Source organism: Aegilops tauschii, chromosome 1 (assembly GCF_002575655.3).
Source record: "Aegilops tauschii subsp. strangulata cultivar AL8/78 chromosome 1, Aet v6.0, whole genome shotgun sequence".
NCBI lineage: Eukaryota > Viridiplantae > Streptophyta > Magnoliopsida > Poales > Poaceae > Aegilops > Aegilops tauschii.
Genome location: NC_053035.3, coordinates 450,666,293 through 450,689,680, shown reverse-complemented (window position 1 = coordinate 450,689,680; position 23,388 = coordinate 450,666,293). Strand labels below are relative to the sequence as shown.

At 43.6% G+C, this 23,388-nt stretch overlaps 1 protein-coding gene across 2 annotated transcripts; it reads left to right on the top strand.

Moving 5' to 3' along the window:
- Positions 1 to 13,808: 13,808 nt before the first annotated feature.
- Positions 13,809 to 16,617, top strand: LOC109744310 (chaperone protein dnaJ C76, chloroplastic). 2 transcript variants are annotated; one of them, XM_020303417.4, is made up of 9 exons: positions 13,809 to 14,182; positions 14,394 to 14,522; positions 14,612 to 14,741; positions 14,846 to 14,966; positions 15,156 to 15,237; positions 15,463 to 15,513; positions 15,717 to 15,755; positions 15,912 to 16,008; positions 16,228 to 16,617. In XM_020303417.4, exons 1-9 carry the CDS (start codon positions 13,913 to 13,915, stop codon positions 16,353 to 16,355), a joined length of 1,047 nt encoding a protein of 348 aa, XP_020159006.1. In that variant the 5' UTR covers positions 13,809 to 13,912; the 3' UTR covers positions 16,356 to 16,617. The 2 variants fall into 2 exon arrangements, with proteins under 2 accessions (XP_020159006.1, XP_020159005.1); XM_020303416.4 differs by having other exon boundaries at positions 13,811 to 14,182; positions 16,225 to 16,617.
- The last annotated feature ends 6,771 nt before the right edge of the window (positions 16,618 to 23,388 follow it).

Below are 23,388 nucleotides of genomic sequence, written 5' to 3'. Positions count from 1 at the left end.
TCGATCATAGACGAGTCAGCGGAAGCAACAATATCTGAGTATAGACATAAGTTAAACAAGTTTGCCTTAAGAAGGCTAGCACAAACTGGCATACAGATCGAAAGAGGCGCAGGCCTCCTACCTGGGATCCTCCTAACTACTCCTGGTCGTCGTCAGCGGGCTGCACGTAGTAGTAGGCTCCTCCGGTGTAGTAGGAGTCGTCGTCGATGGTGGCGTCTGGCTCCTGGGCTCCAGCATCTGGTTGCGACAACCAGGTAGAAAGGAAAGGGGGAAAAGAGGAAGGAAAGCAACCGTGAGTACTCATCCAAAGTACTCGCAAGCAAGGAGCTACACTACATATGCATGGTTATATGTGTAAAGGGCCATATCAGTGGACTGAACTGCGGAATGCCAGAGTAAGGGGGGATAGCTAGTCCTGTCGAAGACTACGCTTCTGGCAGCCTCCATCTTGCAGCATGTAGAAGAGAGTAGATTGAAGTCCTCCAAGTAGCATCGCATAGCATAATCCTACCCGGCGATCCCCTCCTCGTCACCCTGTTAGAGAGCGATCACCGGGTTGTATCTGGTACTTGGAAGGGTGTGTTTTATTAAGTATCCGGTTCTAGTTGTCAAAAGGTCAAGGTACAACTCCGGGTCGTCCTTTTACCGAGGGACACGGCTATTCGAATAGATAAACTTCCCTGCAGGGGTGCACCACATAACCCAACACGCTCGATCCCATTTGGCCGGACACACTTTTCTGGGTCATGCCCGGCCTCGGAAGATCAACACGTCGCAGCCCCACCTAGGCACACCAGAGAGGTTAGCACGCCAGTCTAAATCCTATGGCGCAGGGGTCTGGGCCCATCGCCCATTGCACACCTGCACGTTGCGAACGCGGCCGAAAGCAGACCTAGCCTAGTAGGCGTTCCAGTCCAATCCGGCGCACGCCACTCAGTCGCTGACGTCACGAAGGCTTCGGCTGATACCACGACGTCGAGTGCCCATAACTGTTCCCGCGTAGTTGGTTAGTGCGTATAGACCAAATGGCCAGACTCAGATCAAATACCAAGAACTCGTTAAGCGTGTTATTTTGAAGTAACCGCGGACGCCGTCTAGGGCCAGGCCCACCTCTCACCTAGGCGGTCTCAACCTGCCCTGTCGCTCCGCCACAAAGATCCACTCGCGGGTACTCCTACGAGCCGACCCGACTTTAGTCACCACAGGTGTCATGTATAGAGTATATAAGTATATACCCGTGATCACCGCCCAAGTGATCACGGCCCGATAGTATAGCACAACAGACGGACAAGAATGTAGGGCCACTGATGGAAAACTAGCATCCTATACTAAGCATGTAGGATTGCAGGTAAAGGTAACAACAGTAGTAGCAAGGATAGGCTATGCATCAGGATAGGATTAACAAGCAGTAACATGCTACACTACTCTAATGCAAGTAGTATAGAGAAGAATAGGCGATATCTGGTGATCAAGGGGGGGGGGGGGCTTGCCTGGTTGCTCTGGCAAGGAGGGGTCGTCAACTCCGTAGTCGAACTAGGCAGCAGCAGCGTCGGTATCGGAGTCTAGCGAGAGAAGAGGGGGAAGAAACAATAAATATAATGCAAACATATGCATGACATGACAATGAGCGTTGTTAGGGGGGTGCCCAATCGCGGTGGTAGGTGGTACCGGCGAAGGGGGAAACATCCGGGAAAGTATCCCCGGTGTTTCGCGTTTTCGGACAGATGAACCGGAGGTGAAATGTTGCAGGTTCACTATGCTAGGGACGTGTGGCGGACGAACGGGCTGCGTATCCGGATTCGTCTCGTCGTTCTGAGCAACTTTCATGTACAAAATATTTTCATCCGAGTTACAGATTATTTTATATGTTTTTCAAAGTTTATTTGAATTTCTGAAATTACTGGATTAATATTAATTCGAATTAAATAGAGCAGAAACTCTTGTCACCTAGTCCTACTCTAGCCAGAGTGTATGACAATGGGGCCTGGGGGGTCTAGTCAGCAGAGTTGACCCAGTCAACTTTTGACTGGTCAAAAGGTAAATAGTAAAGGTGGGTCCTGGCTGCCATTGAGTTAGTTTCCATTAATGTTTAATTATACAGTTTAATTAATGCTAAGTTAATTAAGCAAACTTAATTAGGTTAATTATTTAATATACATATATTCATTTATTTATTTATTTTCATTTTCTTTTCGTTTAACAGGGGCTGGGCCCCACCTGTCGGTGGCTTAAGCCACATATCGGGCTAACGGGCGACGGGTGTGGGCGCGGGTCACGGAGCGGGCGCAGAACCTGGGCGACGGTGAGCGAGCGGGGGACGCGGGTCACGGCGCCGAGTGTGGGCGAGGCGGGGCGGTGAGCACGACGGGGCACTGGGCGCGGCCAGCAATCCCAGGAGTGCGGGCGACGACGAGCCTGGGCGACGGGGAGAGACCCGACGAGGCAGGGCGGAGTGCGGTGGCCGAGCGCGGCCACGGCGGGCGCGCGTGGTCGCAGGGGAGCCGGGGAGGGGGGTGCGCCGCCCGCAGCGTCGACACCGCGCGGTGAGCGCGGACGGGACGAGGGAGCAGCGGGACGGTGCGGCGATGAGCGTGGTTGTGGCCGCGCCGGCGCGCATGTGCACGACGGCGCGAGGAGCTGACGCGGGCGGGGGGAGAGAGGAGGAGAGGCCGGGGCCTCACCGGCGGTCGTGGGGACAAGGCAGTGGGGCGCGAGGGAGAGACGGGGACGACGACGTCGGAGAGGTAGCAGGCCGGCGAGGAGGAGGAAGAGGAGGCAGGCCGGCGAGGATGCTCCGGGCGGCGAGGTGACGGCGACCACAGTGGGGCGGCGTCGGGCGGCTTCGAGTCCTCGCCCCGATCTCGATCCAGATCGGGGGAGGGGAAAAGCGAGCGAGTGGGGGCGGGGAAGTGGGAGAGTGTGGGGGTGGGGGTTAGGGTTACGGGACCAGGGGGTTATGGAGGGAGTGGGGGGGCGGATGGGTCGGCCGGCTGGGCCTTGGCCCAGTTGGCCAGGGGGAGGGGGGTTGTTTCTTTTCCTTTTTCCTTTTCTTTTTAGTTTTGTTTTCTGTTCTATTTATTTTAGAGCATTTAATTATTTTATAAAATTGTGTCTTCTACACCATAATTACCTATGCCATATTTGGCACTCTCCGAACATTTTTGTTTCAACTTTTGAAAACTTTTGTTGTTTGTGACCAATTCATTTTTGAATTTGAAATGTTTTGAACTAACACTTGATTAGCAACAGTAACGGAGATGACATGGCATCATTAAAAGAGTTTTACTGTAACCTAATTATCCGGGCGTTACAGTACTACAATCGCTTGAATCAAGTGGGAGTTAATCTTCGAGATAAAATAGTGATTGACAGAATTCTCTAGTCACAATCACCAAGTTAGTAGAACTTCATGATGAACTATAGTATGCAAGGGATGACGAAAACGATTCCCGAGCTTTTCATGATGATGAAATCGATGAAGGTAGAAATCAAGAAAGAGCATCAAGTGTTGATGATTAACAAGACCACTAGTTTCAAGAAAAGGGCAAAGGGAAAGAAAGGGAACTTCATTTAGAATGGCAAGTAAGTTGTCACTTCCGTGAAGAAGCCCAAAGCTAGACTAAAGCCTGAAACTGAGTGCTTCTACTGCAAAGGAAATGGTCACTGGAAGCGGAAATGCCCTGAATATTTGGTGGATAAGAAGGATGGCAAAGTGAACAAGGGTATATTTGATATACAGGTTATTGATGTGTACCTTACTAGTGTTTATAGTAGGCCTTGGGTATTTGATACTTGTTCGGTTGCTAAAAATTAGTAACTCGAAACAGGAGTTACAGAATAAATAGAAACTAGTTGAGGGTGAAGTGATGATGTGTGTTGGAAGTGGTTCCAAGATTGATATGATCATCATCGCACACTCCCTATACTTTCGGGATTAGTGTTGAACCTAAATAAGTGTTATTTGGTGTTTGCGTTGAGCATGAATATGATTTGATCATGTTTATTGCAATACGGTTATTCATTTAAGTTAGAGAATAATTGTTGTTCTGTTTACATGAATAAAACCTTCTATGGTCATACACCCAATGAAAATGGTTTGTTGGGTCTCGGTCGTAGTGATACACATATTCATAATATTGAAGCCAAAAGATGCAAAGTCAATAATGATGGTGCAACTTATTTGTGGCACTGCCGTTTAGGTCATATTGGTGTAAAGCGCATGAAGAAACTCCATGCTGATGGGATTTTGGAATCACTTGATGCTTGCGAACCATGCCCTATGGGCAAGATGACTAAGACTCCGTTCTCCGGAACAATGGAGCGAGCAACTGAATTATTGGAAATAATACATACTGATGTATGCAGTCCGATGAGTGTTGAGGCTCGCGGCGTGTATCGTTACTTTCTGACCTTCACAGATGATTTGAGCAGATATGGGTATATCTACCTGATGAAACATAAGTCTGAAACATTTGAAAAGTTCAAAGAATTTCAGAGTGAAGTAGAAAATCATTGTAACAAGAAAATAAAGTTTCTACGATCTGATCGTGGAGGAGAATATTTGAGTTATGAGTTTGGTCTTCATTTGAAACAATGCGGAATAGTTTCGCAACTCACGCAACCTGGAACACCAAAACATAATGGTGTGTCCGAACATCATAACCGTACTTTATTGGATATAGTGCAATCTATGATGTTTCTTACCGATTTACCACTATCATTTTTGGGGTTATGCATTAGAGACAGCTGCATTCACGTTAAAAAGGGCATCATCTAAATCCGTTGAGACGACACCGTATGAACTGTGGTTTGGCAAGAAACCAAAGTTGTCGTTTCTTAAAGTTTGGGGTTGCGATGCTTATGTGAAAAAGTTTCATCCTGATAAGCTCAAACCCAAATCGGAGAAATGTGTCTTCATAGGATACCCAAAGGAGACAGTTGGGTACACCTTCTATCACATATCTGAAGGCAAGACATTCGTTGCTAAGAATGGACCCTTTCTAGAGAAGGAGTTTCTCTCGAAAAAAGTGAGTGGAAGGAAAGTAGAACTTGATGAGGTAATTGTACCTTCACTCGAATTGAAAAGTAGCTCATCACTGAAATCAGTTCCAGTGATGCCTACATGAATTAGTAAGGAAGTTAATCATGATGATCATGAAACTTCAGATCAAGTTTCTACCGAACCTCGTAGGTCAACCAGAGTAAGATCCGCACCAGAGTGGTACAGTAATCCTGGTATGGAAGTCATGCTACTAGACCATGACAAACCTGCGAACTACGAGGAAGCGATGATGAGCCTAGATTCCGCGAAATGGCTTGAGGCCATGAAATCTGAGATGGGATCCATGTATGAGAACAAAGTGTGGACTTTGGTTGACTTGCTTGATGATCGGCAAGCCATAGAAAATAAATGGATCTTCAAGAGGAAGACAAACGCTGATAGTAGTGTTACTATCTACAAAGCTAGACTTGTCGAAAAAGGTTTTGACAAAGTTCAAGGTGTTGACTACGATGAGATTTTCTCACTTGTAGCGATGCTTAAGTCTGTTCGAATCATGTTAGCAAATTGTCACATTTTATGAAATCTGGCAAATGGATGTCAAAACTACATTCCTTAATGGATTTCTTAAAGAAGAGTTGTATATGATGCAACCAGAAGGTTTTGTCGATCCTAAAGGTGCTAACAAAATGTGCAAGCTCCAGCGATCCATCTATGGACTGGTGCAAGCATCTCGGAGTTGGAATATACGCTTTGATGAGTTGATCAAAGCATATAGTTTTATACAGACTTGTGGTGAAGCCTGTATTTACAAGAAAGTGAGTGGGAGCACTACAACATTTCTGATAAGTATATGTGAATGACATATTGTCGATCGAAAATAATGTAGAATTTTCTGGAAAGCATAAAGGAGTATTTGAAAGGAGTTTTTTCAAAGAAAGATCTCGGTGAAGCTGCTTACATATTGAGCATCAAGATCTATAGAGATAGATCAAGACGCTTGATAAGTTTTTTCAACGAGTACATACCTTGACAAAATTTTGAAGTAGTTCAAAATGAAACAGTCAAAGAAAGAGTTCTTCCTGTGTTACAAAGGTGTGAAATTGAGTAAGACTCAAAACCCGACCACGACAGAAGATAGAAAGAGAATGAAAGTCATTCCCTATGCCGCAGCCATAGGTTCTATAAAGTATGCCATGCTGTTGTATACCCTACACTGAGTTTAGCAAGGGAGTACAATAATGATCTAGGAGTAGATCACTGGACAGCGGTCAAAATTATCCTTAGTGGAATAAGGATATGTTTCTCGATTATGGAGGTGACAAAAGGTTCGTCGTAAAGGGTTACGTCGATGCAAGTTTTGACACTGATCCAGATAACTCTAAGTCTCAATCTGGATACATATTAAAAGTAGGAACAATTAGCTAGTAGCTCCGTACAGAGCATTGTTGACATAGAAATTTGCAAAATACATACGAATCTGAATGTTGCAGACCCGTTGACTAAACTTCTCTCACAAGTAAAACATGATCACACCTTAGTACTCTTTGGGTGTTAATCACATAGCGATGTGAACTAGATTATTGACTCTAGTAAACCCTTTGGGTGTTGGTCACATGACGATGTGAACTATGGGTCTTAATCACATGGTGATGTGAACTATTGGTGTTAAATCACATGGCGATGTGAACTAGATTATTGACTCTAGTGCAAGTGGGAGACTGAAGGAAATATGCCCTAGAGGCAATAATAAAGTTATTATTTATTTCCTTATTTCATGATAAATGTTTATTATTCATGCTAGAATTGTATTAACCGGAAACATAATACATGTGTGAATACATAGACAAACATAGTGTCACTAGTATGCCTCTACTTGACTAGCTCGTTAATCAAAGATGGTTGAGTTTCCTAGCCATGGACATGAGTTGTCATTTGATTAACGGGATCACATCGTTAGGAGAATGATGTGATTGACATGACCATTCCGTTAGCTTAGCACTTGATCGTTTAGTATGTTGCTATTGCTTTCTTCATGACTTATACATGTTCCTATGACTATGAGATTATGCAACTCCCATTTACCGGAGGAACACTTTGTGTGCTACCAAACGTCACAACATAAATGGGTGATTATAAAGGTGCTCTACAGGTGTCTCCGAAGGTACTTGTTGAGTTGGCATATTTCGAGATTAGGATTTGTCACTCCGATTGTCGGAGAGGTGTCTCTGGGCCCACTCGGTAATGCACATCACTATAAGCCTTGCAAGCATTGTAACTAATGAGTTAGTTGCAGGATGATGTATTATGGAACGAGTAAAGAGACTTGCCGGTAACGAGATTGAACTAGGTATTGAGATACCGACGATCGAATCTCGGGCAAGTAACATACCGATGACAAAGGGAACAACGTATGTTGTTATGCGGTTTGACCGATAAAGATCTTCGTAGAATATGTAGGAGCCAATATGAGCATCCAGGTTCCGCTATTGGTTATTGACCGGAGACATGTCTCGGTCATGTCTACATAGTTCTCGAACCCGTAGGGTCCGCACGCTTAAAGTTCGGTGACGATTGTATTATGAGTTTTTTGATGTACCGAAGGCAGTTCGGAGTCCCAGATGTGATCACGGACATGACGAGGAGTCTCGAAATGGTCGAGATGTAAAGATCGATATATTGGACGACTATGTTCGGACACCGGAATAGTTTCGGGGAGTTTCGGACATATACCGGAGTACCGGGGGGTTACCGGAACCCCCCGGGGAGTTTAATGGGCCAAGATGGGCCTTAGTGGAGAAGAGGAGGGGCGGCTAGGGCAGGCCGCGCGCCCCTCCCCCTCTAGTCTGAATTGGACAAGGAGGGGGGGGGGCGGCGCCCCCCTTTCCTTCCTCCTCTCTCCTTCCCTTCCTTTCCCCCTCCTACTCCAACTAGGAAAGGGAGTAGGACTCCTCCCTGGCGCGCCCTCCTCTTGGCCGGCTGCCTCCTTCCCCTGGTCCTTTATATACGGGGGCAGGGGGGCACCTCTAGACACAACAATTGATCTCTTGCTCTCTTAGCCGTGTGCGGTGCCCCCTCCACCATATTCCACCTCGATCATATCGTAGCGGTGCTTAGGCGAAGCCCTGCGTCGGTAGCAACATCATCACCGTCATCACGCCGTTGTGCTGACGGAACTCTCCCGTGAAGCTCTGCTGGATCGGAGTTCGCGGGACGTCATCGAGCTGAACGTGTGCTGAACTCGGAGGTGCCGTACGTTTGGTACTTGGATCGGTCGGATCGTGAAGACGTACGACTACATCAATCGCGTTGTGCTAACGCTTCCGCTTTCGGTCTACGAGGGTACGTGGACACACTCTCCCCTCTCGTTACTATGCATCACCATGATCCTGTGTGTGTGTAGGAAAATTTTGAAATTACTACGTTCCCCAACAGCAACAGTACGCCAAAAGATATCATCTTAATCCTTGGCGATCTCAAGTTCAATGTGGATAGGAGCAAAAGTTCTTTTGTGAAAATTAATAAGCAAACCTGTTGCCTACGAGAATTGGAGCGGGATAGACTTGAGCGTCTGAAGCTTTTAAGAATCTGCCTGGAGAATGAACACCGTATCTTCTACGCATTGAAGGACCGGGCATGGATCTCAGGGTCAATGGGGTGTGTTAGCAGGCCATCGGAAGAAGCTTGAAGAATCAATCATTGCAGGATGGGGTGTGTTAGCAGGTCATCGGAAGAAGCTTGAAGAATCAATCATTGCAGGACGTCAGCCACAATTATAAATAGATAGGGGGACGACGGATCTCCCTGGCGCAGACCACTTTTGCAGTTAATCCATGGACCTGACTTCCCATTTAGAACAACCGCAAGCTTCAAAGGTTCATGTTTTGGATCCACTCACAGTAGACCACGGGAAAACCTTGCATGATGGCTGGCAAAGCCAACCAGGACACCGAGTTAAAAGCCTTTTGAAAATCAAGTTTGAGAACTATAGTGGATTTATTGCGCTTAAAGCACGTTTGAACTATATTCGCAACATAAGTAAAATTATTAGCGATGCCTCTTCCCTTGGTAAAACCGGATTGATGCTGATGGATGAGAGAGTAGATGAAAGGTTGCAATCTAGAGGCAAGGAATTTAGAGTTCAGCTTGATCACACAATTTTGTTAGGAGACAGGACAAAAGTTGTCCGGAGACGTGGCACCAACTTTCTTTTGTAGTAACACAATGAAAGCTTTATTAATACGTTTTAACTCAGCAGTCCCCTGTGGAAGTCCAAAACCGTCCGGTCTAGGGCTTGCTTTAAAATTCATTCATGGCAAGAATAGTTGTGCGAAGCTCATCCAAAGAAAAAAGGCCTAGATATAGAGAGAACTTGTGATTCCGTCAGGCGGGAGCCAATGAAGATACTATCTAGATCAAAAGAGAAGGATGAAGGAGATGTAGCTCCAAGCAACTTTGAGAGCTCTATTTTTTCAAAAAGGAAAGATGCAACAGGGATGTGCATGCTTGTCAGCTTTGTGTGTTTTCTTGTTTGTTTCTAGAGGGGGATCATGGCCTCCGGCCGTGTTCTTTCTTCCATAAGCACAACCTGCACAGGTGTTTGCTCTTATGAAATTACTTCACACACGATACAACTTGAACGATCTGTGAACGATACTTTCTCTACACATCAGCTAAAAAACCAATCACCTCCTGCTTGCACGGACGATATTGGAGCTGCCACATGGGATCGTGCACGAGTCGGCTGCAGGTTTGTCGTCCGTATAGCACCGCTCTTGCTCTTATTCCCTTCTTCATCCTGCCTTAGCTAGGCGGACACTTGTACCCATTGGATAAGAATAAGGGTAATTACAGCAGTGGTGCTTGAACTTGCAATGGATGTTCACTTTAGTGTTTTAATTTGAAAAATACGTTGAATTGGTTCTAAAACTTGGCACGAATGTGCAAATACGATGCTAATCACTTCGTAGATGTAAAGTGTGCTGACATGGCATTGTACTTGGCTGACGTGGCATGGGGCCCACTTGTACTGACGAGACAAGATTACTTGAATACTATATGTCTCTATGACTAGTGGGTGCTGCCTGTCCATACAGATGCTAGCCACTCTACCCAACAAGTTTTCATGCCAAGTGTGGCCCCTCAGTCTAAATTCATTGTAAACGATAAAGTTTGTGCTACTTAAATGGGCTTGGCCCATTTTTTACAATATTTTAAAAATGTAAACATTCTGTAAATTATAATCACAACAACAAAGTTGGATTCGAATATTTGTGTGTTATTAACAATTACCTCGCGGTACACAAATATTTTTGTGCATGTATTATTTTAGAAAAATATATAAACCAGGCCCCATGCCATGCTTTGGGTTATAAATATTTGTGGTACATAAGTAATAATCTTGTGGTACACAAATATTCATGTGCACACAACATAAATATATAGAGGTATGCAATGAAATAAATTACTAGAAAATATTGCTGTCAGTTTTAAAAATATTCAGTTACTATTTAGAGAATATTATTTTAAATCTAATCTATGAGTATTAAAAAATGTTTAGTAAATAAACACAATTTAAATATACAATTATCACATTTTTTAAATAAAAATTAATTGTTTAAGGAATACAAAAAAATTCATACACGTATGGCTTATATTTAAATTATGCAAAATTGTGGATAACTACATTTACTAAATATTTATGAATATTCACTGGTGTATAATTTCACTTGTGGCTTATATTTTATATACTGTAAATATAATCCATGGGTGAATATTCATATTAATATTTTAAATTTGAAATTACGAATAATTTTTAAATTATACAAACATTTTAATAAACAACATACATATGAATTATTAAAGTATGCATCTATATATTCATTTTTAAAGTTAGTTATTTTAGTTTCATGTATAATGAAACATTTATAACACATGAATAGTTGGACTATATTTGTATTACCGTGATTATAATTTACAAACCTTTTATTACATTTTAAAAAAATAACGTGTGCTAAATGGGGCGCACTAACTGCAGCCCATTCACAAGCTTTTCATTTAGTGTACATTAAGCTTGAGGGCCACAATTGGCCGGTGCTCCTATACCTCGCCTTCAGCGAGTGTAACGTCCGACTCGCTGAAGGGGGCGAGCAAGATAGGCCGGCGAGCGAGGCTACAACCTGTTTTTCTGTTTTCTTTAACGTTTTTCAGTTTTCCTTTTTTGTTTCATTTGTACTTTGTTTATGCTTTAAAATATTCTAAATATATATGACAAAAAACTCTCTATGAAAGAAATTTCGAAAATGTTGAACAAGTATTTGAAAAATGCTGAATAAACATTTAAATTTTTTAATTAAGTGTTCAGAAAATGCTGAACAAATATTTGTAAAAATTTGAGCAAGTATTTGAAAAAAAATGTTAATTAAGCATGTGGAAAATATTGAACAAATATTTGAAAATTTTGAATCAAGCATTTGGAAAGCGCTGAACGTGTATAGAAAAATTGGTTATCATGTATTAAAAAAAGACGAATTTTTTATTCATGTATATTAAATGTTAATCAAGAATTAAAAAAAAGATTGCACAAGTATTTGAAAAATGTTAAACAAGCATTTTGACGAATCCACTGGCCGTCATGATGGAGAAGGCTGTAGAACTCCGAAACGTAGCTTGAGGGCGGAGTGGAGTTGCTAGGGTTTTGTCAGAGATGCAGATGAGGACGAAAATATGTGGGGTCGAGATAGGCCGGGTTAGACGTGACGGAGCGTGGAGGGTGTCTGTCAGCCCAGACGTATATTGCAAGTATGAGGGGTGCATTGGGTCAAATTTGTGACCGGACACTGATCGCGCCGTCCGCCTAGACGTACAGGAAGCGTTCAAGGAGTCCAGCTGTAGTTGCTCTTATGGGTTCTGGATCCCTGGTTGGTGAGGAAGGAGGGGTAAACGCGGGAGAGCGGGCAGGGAAGGAGAGAGATGAAAAGGGAAGGAAAAAAGAGATGTCTCCCTGACATGCGAGTTCGGTGAGAAGGGAAATTTTATAAAACTGGGATACGACGAATCTGAGTTTGCAAATTTGCTCCAGTACGTGACCTTCTTGTTATCTTGTAGTACGACACCTCAACAACTGAAATTGGATTCTTTGGAGAATCTGGAGTTGCTCACATCCAGAGTTTTTCTAACGGAAGATGCTACCAGAGTTGAGATATCTCCCGTTGTTGGCACCCCTCTCCAACCTTGCGGGCAGCTGTTCCGTGCCACGAGTCACACGCATATGCAACGTGCGTGCGACCATGCGGCCACACGTACCGTGCACGCATATGCAACGTGCGTGCGACCATGCGGCCACACGTACCGTGCACGCATATGCAACGTTGCAGCCCGTGGCTGCCGCACGTCGGCCACCACTGGGAAGCAAACAACGACGTACGGCGTCGCCATCCGGGCACGGGCACGGGCCGGGGAGATCGATCTCACATGGCTTCACGCAACTGTAGTCATCCTTGACTGACGTGTTCGCCTGCTACTTCCATTCCATGTAGAAATGCTGAACCCTTGAGCGCCAAACATTTTGACAATTTTGCGCCAATCAATTGCAAGCTTGCAACGTTTCACCAACTAATTGCAGCCTTCACCGTTTCGTTTGAACAATGCCCATTGGATGGATAAACCTCTGGATTTGCTAGTTCTCAAGCAACTGAACATTGATTTTGTGTATGTCAGATTTCCATAGAGATGAGTGCAATTCTGGGCGTGTCAAACTATTCCGTGATTGTGGTGTTGTTGTTCCGAGCAAATGAACTGACCGGTTTATGTTAGTGTCGTTGATGTGACCTTCTCGGGCGCCATTCCCTCATTATATTGACCATGTCGTTGTGGAGACTCCACCCCTGATCGTGGTGGTCCTGTTCTCCGGGGGTGAAAATCCATGCTAGTCTTGCTGGATCGAACGATGTTGGGAGTTTTTGAAGCCACACCCGGTTGCCACACTTAGCAGAAGAGTCCGGCGATGGCTTTGATTTTTGGTTTGATTTTTCTCATAAACTAGATCAATTTTTACAAAGTTTCCTCATGTCATGTTGGGACCAGTCTCCCCGTGTCAAATTGGGACGCCGTCATGCCATGTTGTCCGCCAATCTCCTTCCCTTTTCCTCCTAATTCAGAGCACAAAGTTTCACCCCAAAATATGCTTGTTCCAAAGCTTTACCATTTTTGCAGAAATTCGAATAAAGAACAAGCTCATGTAACACCCAACAAGATCTACCAACATCCAGATAGAGATCCTATGGAACTGGGACGTGGAAGATAAGTCAACATTTTTTTTTTTTTTTTTGATAACCACACCTCTTTGCTCTGAAAGGTCTTGATAGAAAAATATCCTATATCATGAATTTAAAGTCTACAAAATTTCTTTCAAAATTCTTCAATCGGAAGTAGGCACTAGATACTAAAAGGATGAACGAATCAACCTGTGTTTGGATGGTTAGAGGGACCGTGGTATCCCCAGCCCATCAGGGTTCAAATCCTGATGCTCGCATTTATTTCAGGATTTCCGGCGATGCGCATTCAGTGGGAGGGGACGTTTCCGTCGACGACGAGGTGCCTACGATTACTTCGTAAATTTCAAGATGATATGCCGGCTCAGTCTTTCAGACATGCTCATAGGGATAGGGTGTGCTTATGTGCGTTCATAGGGGTGAGTGTATGCGCGTGTACATGAGCGCTTGCGTCTGTACTGTGTTAAAAAAAAAACCAAAAGGATCGTCGTGCAAAAGAGCCTCTGTTAAGCGCTTAAGTCTGAACTCTGACTGAAGCAGAGCTACACGCAAGAAGAGATCGGCAAGAAAACCCAACTCTGTCGCCGCCTTCTCCGGTTCTCCGTCGCCTCCGATTGGCATTCTCCTCTCGCACTACCCAATGGCTCCTCCTCTCCCCTCGCCGGCGCTGATCTCCACCACCCCGATCCCGACGCTCCGCATCGTGTCACCGGTGCCGTCTCTCCGCTGGTGCCGCCGCGCCCGGCCGTTGGCCTCCGCTGGGCTGGGGGCAGCCGCGCGCAGAGACCGGCGCCGGAGCCGGAGTAGGCGGGGACGGAGGGGCCTGAGGATCTGTGCCTACACGGCCGAAGCTGAACACGGGCGGTGGGAGGAGGACGTGGCCGACGATTTCTACTCTGTTCTTGGCGTCGTAAGTGCTCTGAAACAATCCTTACGAATTCTGCAAGTATGTTAATTAGTGTTTACTACAATGGAAAATTAGATGCCTAATCTAAGAGCAAAGAAATGTCAGTTGGAACTCATATTACTTAAAAATTCCCAGATCAGGGTTGGAAATGATGCTTGCTATTTCTGAATAAGTCGTTGTCTGCTGCTGATATGTGTGCTTGTTACACCACCAGATGCCAGATGCAACCTCAGAGGAAATCAAGAAGGCATACTACAGCTGCATGAAAACGTGCCACCCGGACCTCAGTGGAGGCCATCCTGATGTGACCAACTTCTCCATGTTCATCAACGAGGTTTACACGGTAGGAGCCTTCAGTACTAGTTCTGTGTTGCTTCATTGAAATGGTCTCTGTTCACAAAGCTAACAAGAGGCGTGGGATTCGAAGAGCAGGTGCTGAGCGATCCGGTGCAGCGTGCGGTGTATGACGAGATCCATGGGTACACGGCAACGGCAACCAACCCTTTCGTTGATGACAGTGCAGTCAAGGATCAGGTGTTCGTCGATGAGTTTACTTGCATAGGTATTGATAAATTTTATTTGAGGAATTATTGATAATTTTTTTCATAAGAAGTTTGGATCTTCTTAAGGGAGTCAGTGTATTTTATCTTGTGCGCGTCGTTTCAGGATGCAGAATTTGCGCCAACGTGTGCCCCAGTGTCTTTGAAATTGAGGACGAATTTGGGAGGGCAAGAGTCTGCTCTCAGAGGGGTAACCCGGAGCTCGTTCAGGATGCCATTGATAGTTGGTGAGTATACAAAGGCCAGCATAATATTTACTTGGAGATTACGGCCTGCCAATTATCCCCATCACTATATTCAAGTCCTTGCAAAATTTTCAGATTTCAGATTTTATTTTACACTTTCATTAATCATTATATTGTATAGTGCACATGTTAAAGTTATTGCACTGAACTTTATCGTATTTCCATTTCCAGCCCAGTTGACTGTATTCACTGGACCTCTGCTGCACAACTTTCACTCCTTGAGAGTGAAACACGAAGAATAGAAAGGGTCAATGTAAGACGATTTTCTTTCAGTCATAAAGTTCTACATCTCTATATGATCATATAAGCTATTGGTTACTTATGAGGACCTTGTAGTTCACTTTGGTAGCAAAATGTGTATTATTCTCAGAACTGCAAATAAAAGTATACATAAGAAAGTTCCTGTGTTTACTCTGGTTTATTATTTTAGATAATTTATAGTTTCAGTATATTAATTCTGGTTTCCAATCTTGGGCAGGTTGGGCTAATGAATGCTGGGATGGGAGTTTCAATCAATGTGTTTCGAATGGTAACAGCCGCTTCATTCGTGTGACTTTATTTGCTTATCTAATTTACTCTCTAAGCATGCTCCCAAAATTATGTATTTCTTCTCAATGTTGATAGGCTTTTGGCTACCGTAGTACAAAATGCAGTTCAGTTCTGTTCAAATCCATGTGTATGTAATATTGCCTGCTGCAATATGCTGTTATTGAGATACTTCTTATTTGGCAGGCAAGTGCGAGTTGGGAAAAGCGACAAGCAAAAGTCTTGGTATAATCCTTCCCATTTTGTTCATTTGTATAATGCCATATTCCCTCGAGAATTTCATGATTGTTTCCCAATGTCATATATTCGACCAGAACTGAAGACATGTCATTGGTTAGCAAAGGAACTAAAACAAGTATGTAAACCTATCTCCTTTTACAGGAGAAAATCAGAACACGGATGATGAACCAAAATAGTTCAGACACGACTAGCCCTTGGAGTGATATCTGGGGATCTCCAACACGATACCAAAACACTGGTAATGTTTCTGCAAATAGCATATCCTCAATAAAATCTTTCCATTTTTAAAAACATATCTTATAGCAATACCTCTTTAGTTGGTACCATAATGAATTTGCACCACTTTCCTACGAAGCTGATAGAACAATATTGACTCAGAACAAATGTGTTCTATTACTGTCTGTTCATTCCTATATGGTTGTATTACGGAATCTGATTAATCAAAATCAAACAGAAGATGAAGAAGCATCAGAGAGAGCGAACAGAGCGGCAGCAGCTGCTAGGCGATGGAGAGAATACTCAAGGAAAGGTGCCGACAGGCCTCCGAGATACAAACTTCCAGATGCAGTAGGCAACAAAGAGTAGCAACAGAACAGATGAATTTTCTTCTTGATTCCTGCTGATATCATTTGATCACATTTAGTTACGTGTATATAGCCTAATGGTGTGCAGAGATAGATAACCAAGAAGATGTAGCTCCCTCTTTCCTCTGCCAAGATTCTCATTCTTCATCTGTAAATGGTGATGTAGCTGATGTTGACGAACTGTAGAGTACACAGACCCAACTGTAAAACATTCAGAGCGTAACATCAAGTGTATAATGTACATTCGCGCCTTGGCAACCTGAGACCCATGCATCTTCTCTTACCCGTGCTTGTGCAGATGAATTCCGGGGCAAATTTCGTTTGGCAGCAGCCCGGCCGGCAACCACCGACACACCCTGGTGTCGGTCGGCGCCAACATCTGCCAAAGGAGACCCTGCCCAGCAATTCAGCTGCACATCTTCTACACAATAATGATCACAGGTTCACAGCAAACTCTCACTGCTCCCCCTCGATTGTGTGGAACTCTGTTTCATCCAGGGAGCACACATGGTTAGTGATCACCCTGCAGCAGTGGTATTTATACCCGTTCTGGTCCTGCATGATGCACCTTTCTGAGCTCTGGCTGTAAAGGCACAATGAGGATCGAACTGAGGATATACTATAGGACAATGCCAGGCCTAGACTGAATGATGATTCATACAAGGCTGAATAGGAGAGGCCGTTGCAATGTATGAGTGGTCAAGCTCATTTTGTCAGATACACGGCTAAGAAATCATGTGACAGCATCTAAGCAATCAGTCTTCTTCGCTCAGTACCACCATACCAGCCTCTAATTCAGTGTAGACAGAGAGGAAACGATGGGACAGTACAACTCAGGGTAGACAGAACTGCAATTTTACTGTATGATTCTACAACTACTTTAAGATCCAAATTAACTCCTATGATTCTACGATTTTGGTTAGTAGAATCTACATTTCCATGATTCTAATAGTGAAGATTCTACAATTTAAGATCCTGGCAGGGGTGCTCTGATCTGATTCAGAATCATGATTCTGACTACCTTGTACAACTGTATTAGCTAGCCTCTAATTCAGCGTCCTAATGTAACATCACTAGATCATCGATGGCGCGCGTTGCTGCGCCCGTCTATTGTAATGTTATGTTAGTGCTTGGTACAAATATGTGGAGGCATCAAATATTTTTGATGGTGACTGTGCGTTGCCTGAAGATTGGATAGAATGGAATATATATGAGAGAAGTCTGACCTAATAGAGATAAACATCAGGGCTGAATGATAGATTATGTTTTCTCATGTGTACTTTGTAGCTAAAGAAGAGACATCATGAAATAAACAGTATATCATTTTGCTTTATTGTATATAATTATCTATCATGTCATACCTTAAGTATTGATCCAGTATTACATTCTTCTGCTGGCACATATTCCTTCGCGTAAACTTGTTACTAAGTGTGGAATTTAGAAATAGAAAGATTTATAATCTTTGCGGTCTCTTCCATCTAGGTCAGTTTGACATTCATGTGCATTACTCCTAACACACAAATATATGTTCTGAAACAGTACACTTTTATTGAGCTAAATAATATGCAAACTACTTGGAAAAATAAGACAATGTGTAACCTTTCATGTATGCAAATATTGAAGGATTCATTAGTCATATGTTGGAGAAGATATCTTGAATATCAGTTAAGAGCGCTCCAAATGGCCACAGTCAATATCCTTCCTGGAAAAGTTTCCAACTGAAGTTGTTAGTAGTGTGAAAACCGATTCCCAAAGCTATTTAGTATATGATGTTGTGCACTTACATGTTCTGGTTTGGTCGACAAAATACCAGCAATAAGTTCCATTGATGCTAAATCTGCAAGTGCGACAACAAGCTCTCCTTTTTGTTCTGTAGCTAGAACAAGTCCACTGTACTGCATTTTAATGTTGCGTGATTGTTTTTTGGAAGCTATATACCTCATGCCAACTCCATCCTTTTCTTTGAATATGTTCAGAAAGGTTGCTGCTCCATATAATTTTCTATGGGGAGCAGTAACTTAACTGTATTTGTGTCATCGACCTCAACATTACATTGTGTCATCAGCTGTGTGATAGCATCTTGGCATACACTTTCCAATGCATGATTTGGGTAACACGCAGTCTGTCCATAGAACCTCTATTTTCTGCGTATAGATTACCCTTACTTGGAAGCAGTGTTTTGATTTTCGGTTTGAGAATTTTTTTCGCCCCAGGCCCAAATCCGTTTTTTCGGCCAAAAATCAAAACACAGCTTGGAAGTACTTCTATATCAACACAACATCTTATATCTGAGTCTGACACATGGACAGCACCAGTAGAGTAGAAAGTCAATCAAAGTGTTCAAGTGCTGTGTGTTAACAACAAATGTCTAGAAACATTGGCTTTTGCTGCTACCAAATTATGGAATCAAAAGTTGTATGGCGTCAGGAAAGGATGACTAAAATATGGGTACATGAGCGAGATTGAGTAGTTAGTGAGCATTCAATTTAGAATTGGCAACTACAAAATGTACGTATATTGATCTGCGGCGATATATGCAGCAGATTTGTTGGAAGTGATTCCTTACTCGTTCCAAGTGATGAACTTCAGGCAGTTTTGCGAAAGGAAGGGGACGTTTTTCCTCAGCTTCGGGATTTCTGGCTTGAACGGTTCTTGCATAAGAATTAAATAATCATACAGGTGAAGGTCCAGCAGCCATAAGAGATTGTAAAGCGAAGAATTCCCCAAATCAAATATGAAAACAGATTTCCACGATTTGCCAAATCAAATCGACCATGGACACTATGAAAACCACCTGTACACAAATAGGGATTGCGAGGATATTAGCACAATGTAATCGTTGGGCTGGAAGAATTACTTGTCCGGTGACGGAACCTCCAGCCTCCAGCTACATCGGTGGCGCGAGACTGTCGGATGATGAAGCATTTATACAGATGCAGTTTGTTAGGACTTAGACTACCCACAATGGGAGTAACATAGGTAGTAACATCACATATATCTAGATAAAATAAATAATGTGGCAAGCAATAAATGAAGGAAGAGAGGCATGTAGTAACATAGCTAGTTACTACTAGTATGAGTAACATCACACATATCAAGACAAGATGAGTCTATAGCATAATAAATGAAGTGTTGCATATTACTCCACACATCTGTTACTCCCCACTCTATGTTACTACCCATTATGGCTAGTCTTAGGAAAGCTGAAAGGCACATCATCCTCCATGAATGCCCACAGAAACTGAAGATTGATTGTTTCCTTAAAATGACAGCGGATCAGTTTCACTCATCCAATAGCCGAACGCCGATTCAGGAGTGCGGTCCTTGAAGCCCGAAGAAGGGACCGTGTCGCTGGCATTGCTTGCCCAGCTCGCCTCTTCGCCTGCGAGAACCTGGACTCGAAGACCGATCGCCCACATCGCGCACGTCGGCTGGATCTGTGGATCAGCCCTCGTCGCCCCGCATCAAGCGTGGCTGGATCCCCTCTGTATCGAGCATCGATCGATCAGTTTCTGGTACGTCGAGCCATAAATTGGACCGTCCTCAGTAGCTAACCGGGCTGGCAAAAGAGGCCCAATATACGAGAGGGCTCAGTTTTTTCTTCTGGAGCAGCAGCCCCTTAGAGCAACTCTAGCAGACCCCGCATCCTCCCGACCCGCAAAACGGTTTTGCAGTTCACGGAAAAACGTCTTTGCGGGTCGGTGCGGACGGCCGCAGTTGCAGACCCCGCATAATGGACCCGTAAAAAAGGATACGGGTCGGGGTCGCGGCGTCTGATCTGGCGCATTTACTCCCGGCCCGCAAAACTTAAATTTGTAACTCAATTTGATCTAGCATATTGCATTGCTTTGTTTTATGACAACATTTGATACAAAAAGCATCACCAAATCTTTGCTAGAATAGCAAGCCCAAAGAAAACAAGAACTACAAGAATGCATTTTAGAAGATTTCCAATTTCCATAACTGCTCCCACTAGTTGGACTAATATCTTCTCCATGCATTCGTTGTTGATCTGTGGATTCTTGATTTTGCATTCTTCTTTCTTCATCTTTGGTTCGGAAGAAGTAGATGTTGCTGCCCCTCTAGTTGCACATGCAGCCGCATCATTGCCTTCGATTGTACCAAGGAGTGCACTAACATCTATTAAATTTCTTGTCCAAATCAATGTATCAATTAAATTGCCTTTGATTGTATCAACAAATCAATGTATTGCTCTTCCCAAAACCAAAATGAGCATCCTTCGTCCTACACAAAAGAATGAGCAAGCTCGAAGTCAGCCACCGCAGTTTAGCTAAAGAATGGACTGTGAAACGAGCTACCGCAAGTGCACGTACCCCGTCGTTTTCGCATTTGAAGAACACCCATCCGGGGTGCTTCGGCGTGCTCGAAGTGAGCCGCAACACTTTCCGCGTGCAGTCGTCACACTCTATGAGCGGCATCGGCAAGCCACAAAGACGCTGCGCGAGCGCCGAGCCCGGTGGACGGCCGGACGAGTCCATGCCCGCAAACCTTCGGCGACGGCGGGCGGACGAACTCACACCTGCATGCGGCAATGCGCCCTTGCCTGGGCTGCGGGAGAGGCTCCCCGACCACTCCATAGCTTGGGGCAGCAACCGGCGGCCGGAAAAAGCCAAATCCGGCGGTTCGCTATGAACTACCGCAGATCTACAAATCTGGCGGCCCGCCGACGCAGGGGGGAGGCCTCGTGCGCGTGGCGGCCTTCCGGCGTGCTCCTGCCGGCTGCGGTCGCCGGAATCTTGGGCGGAGGCCGGCGGCGGCGCGAGAGGGGAGAGGAGAGGTGGTTGGTAGGAGAAAGCGCGGGATGAAATGTCCCCCACCAACAGCTTCCGCTTATATGTAGGGCACCGCAGCCGCGAGGGGGAAACCCGCGTTTTCCCGGGTTGGGCTCGGGATTTTGCCACGCTCTCTAAAAATTTTTGCGGGCCGGGGCGGGATGCGGGGTCTGATCGGGCGGGTTTTTCCGCCCCGACCCGCATTTTGGCGGTTATTTTACGGGTCGGGGGTGGGATACGGGGTCTGCTAGAGTTGCTCTTAGGACAGCTGGCCCAGGAGGTAGCTGGAGCAAATCTGACGGACAGTAGCGATCAGATCGGCAAAACGGACGGCCAGAAATGTGAAACGTTCAGAGGACTCGCTTTAGGATCAGTTTTACTGTCCTAAAAAAATGTACAAAAAGCTTGACTACCTAATGTACGAAAACACAATCAGCCAGAGCTTTGCGACCCTTTCTCTATTTCTTTTTGCGGGCTATGCAAGCTTTAATTCTGTGTATCGATCTAATGTTGTGTAGTGTCCTGTAAATTCCATCGGCTATATCTAATGATGTGCAGTCCCCCGTATTATTGCACATAATAATAGAAAATCTTGATTAAATAAATACGCCAGGCCTTTTTCAGAGGTAACTAGAACCATTTTCCTCACAATCGTGTGGACACCATGCTAGTTCATATTAGAGGGTCATGACTACTAGTGCAGTAATAGCAAGTTCAAGCAATATAGCAGGATTGTACATGTATAATTTAAGGGTCGATGTTTGATTTTAGGTAGCCTGTGAATATGCAAATCTTGTTGAGTCTGTTGGTTTCAACAGATGGTTTTCACTTCTAGTGAGATGAGACGTCGATGATGTTCACCGAATTTCTGTAGACACTAAAATATATACCTTTCAGTTAAAATCTTTCAATAATTTTAATAGTACATATGAATTTAAGTATCTTTAAGAAGTTCCAAATACTTGGTTGAATTCAAGTGAATGTTTCGGCCCTTTGGCCAGAATGCAAACCGAAATCACTAGTCATTGTGATAATTTCGGTTGTTGCTGAAATATTTCTGAAATTGTAAGTGAAAATCACATGGACCCATATTTTTAATGAGAAAACTACTTCTACAAATCCCCCACAAAAAAGAATAAATCTAAAGATATTAAGTACCTGAGACATGTCAGCCACTCATATAAATGGGAGCATATGGGTTGGTTTCAAGTGGGTATTGCCAAAATTGCTGGTATCTCTAGGCAGAGTACACATTGTGGCTAGCTTACAATAATTTATTGTTTCAATTCTACATATTCAGGCCTATTACAAAAAAATAATATGATTTTCATAGACAATAGGCATGTGACCATGACTAACTGTCGACCCCTAATTAAGCAATTGTATGTACAAAGGAGTACCGCCAATGAGCGAGACCGTAGAAGGGGCTTGAGGGGAAACCTAATGTTGGCAACTCATACACACTCTAGAGTTCATTAATTTTTGTTGCAGTGAACTAGAATTCATTTACTCCTAAATTTGATACTCTTGCACTAGAAACTTGTATCAAACAATGTATTTGATTTGTGCAATCTAGTATGCTCTACCAAATACTATAGACAAGGGCACATAAATAAATCCAGATGTATACATAATTTATGAACTAATGCTATAAATATATTGTAAACATTTTCTTAAACTAATCTAATAAAATAGAAGACAAAATTCAACTATGATTTAGCACAACAACAACAACAAAACATTTGTGATGACAAAATCAACTATTATTTGGCACAACTCCAAAGTGATTAGGATAATTTTCATTCAAAACTGTTCCTGAATCTGTTTTTATAGGATACGGTAAGAGATTTTGACATCCGACAACAATCTGATCTGAATACGAGACCGATTGATAGGATACGGTATAGGATATGGTATTACTAATATACGATGCAGTAGGATAATCCGTTTTTTAGACGGGTAATCAACCTTTTAAATTCCTAAACCGATTTATGGGTGAAGTTTTTAGTATTAGCTAGCAATACATGAATGCTATCTTTACTTATGATACAAACATATGATTGTTACTGATTTATTTGGCTTATTTTAATACCATCTAGTGTTTATGTATAATTTTATTTAAAGCATTTATATATTCCATGTATATGAATATGGTAAATGATCATTTCCGATCTGACGCCGTTCCGTTACACCACGCCTGAATCAACATTATCCAGTACTGGAATCCGCATTCATTTAGCT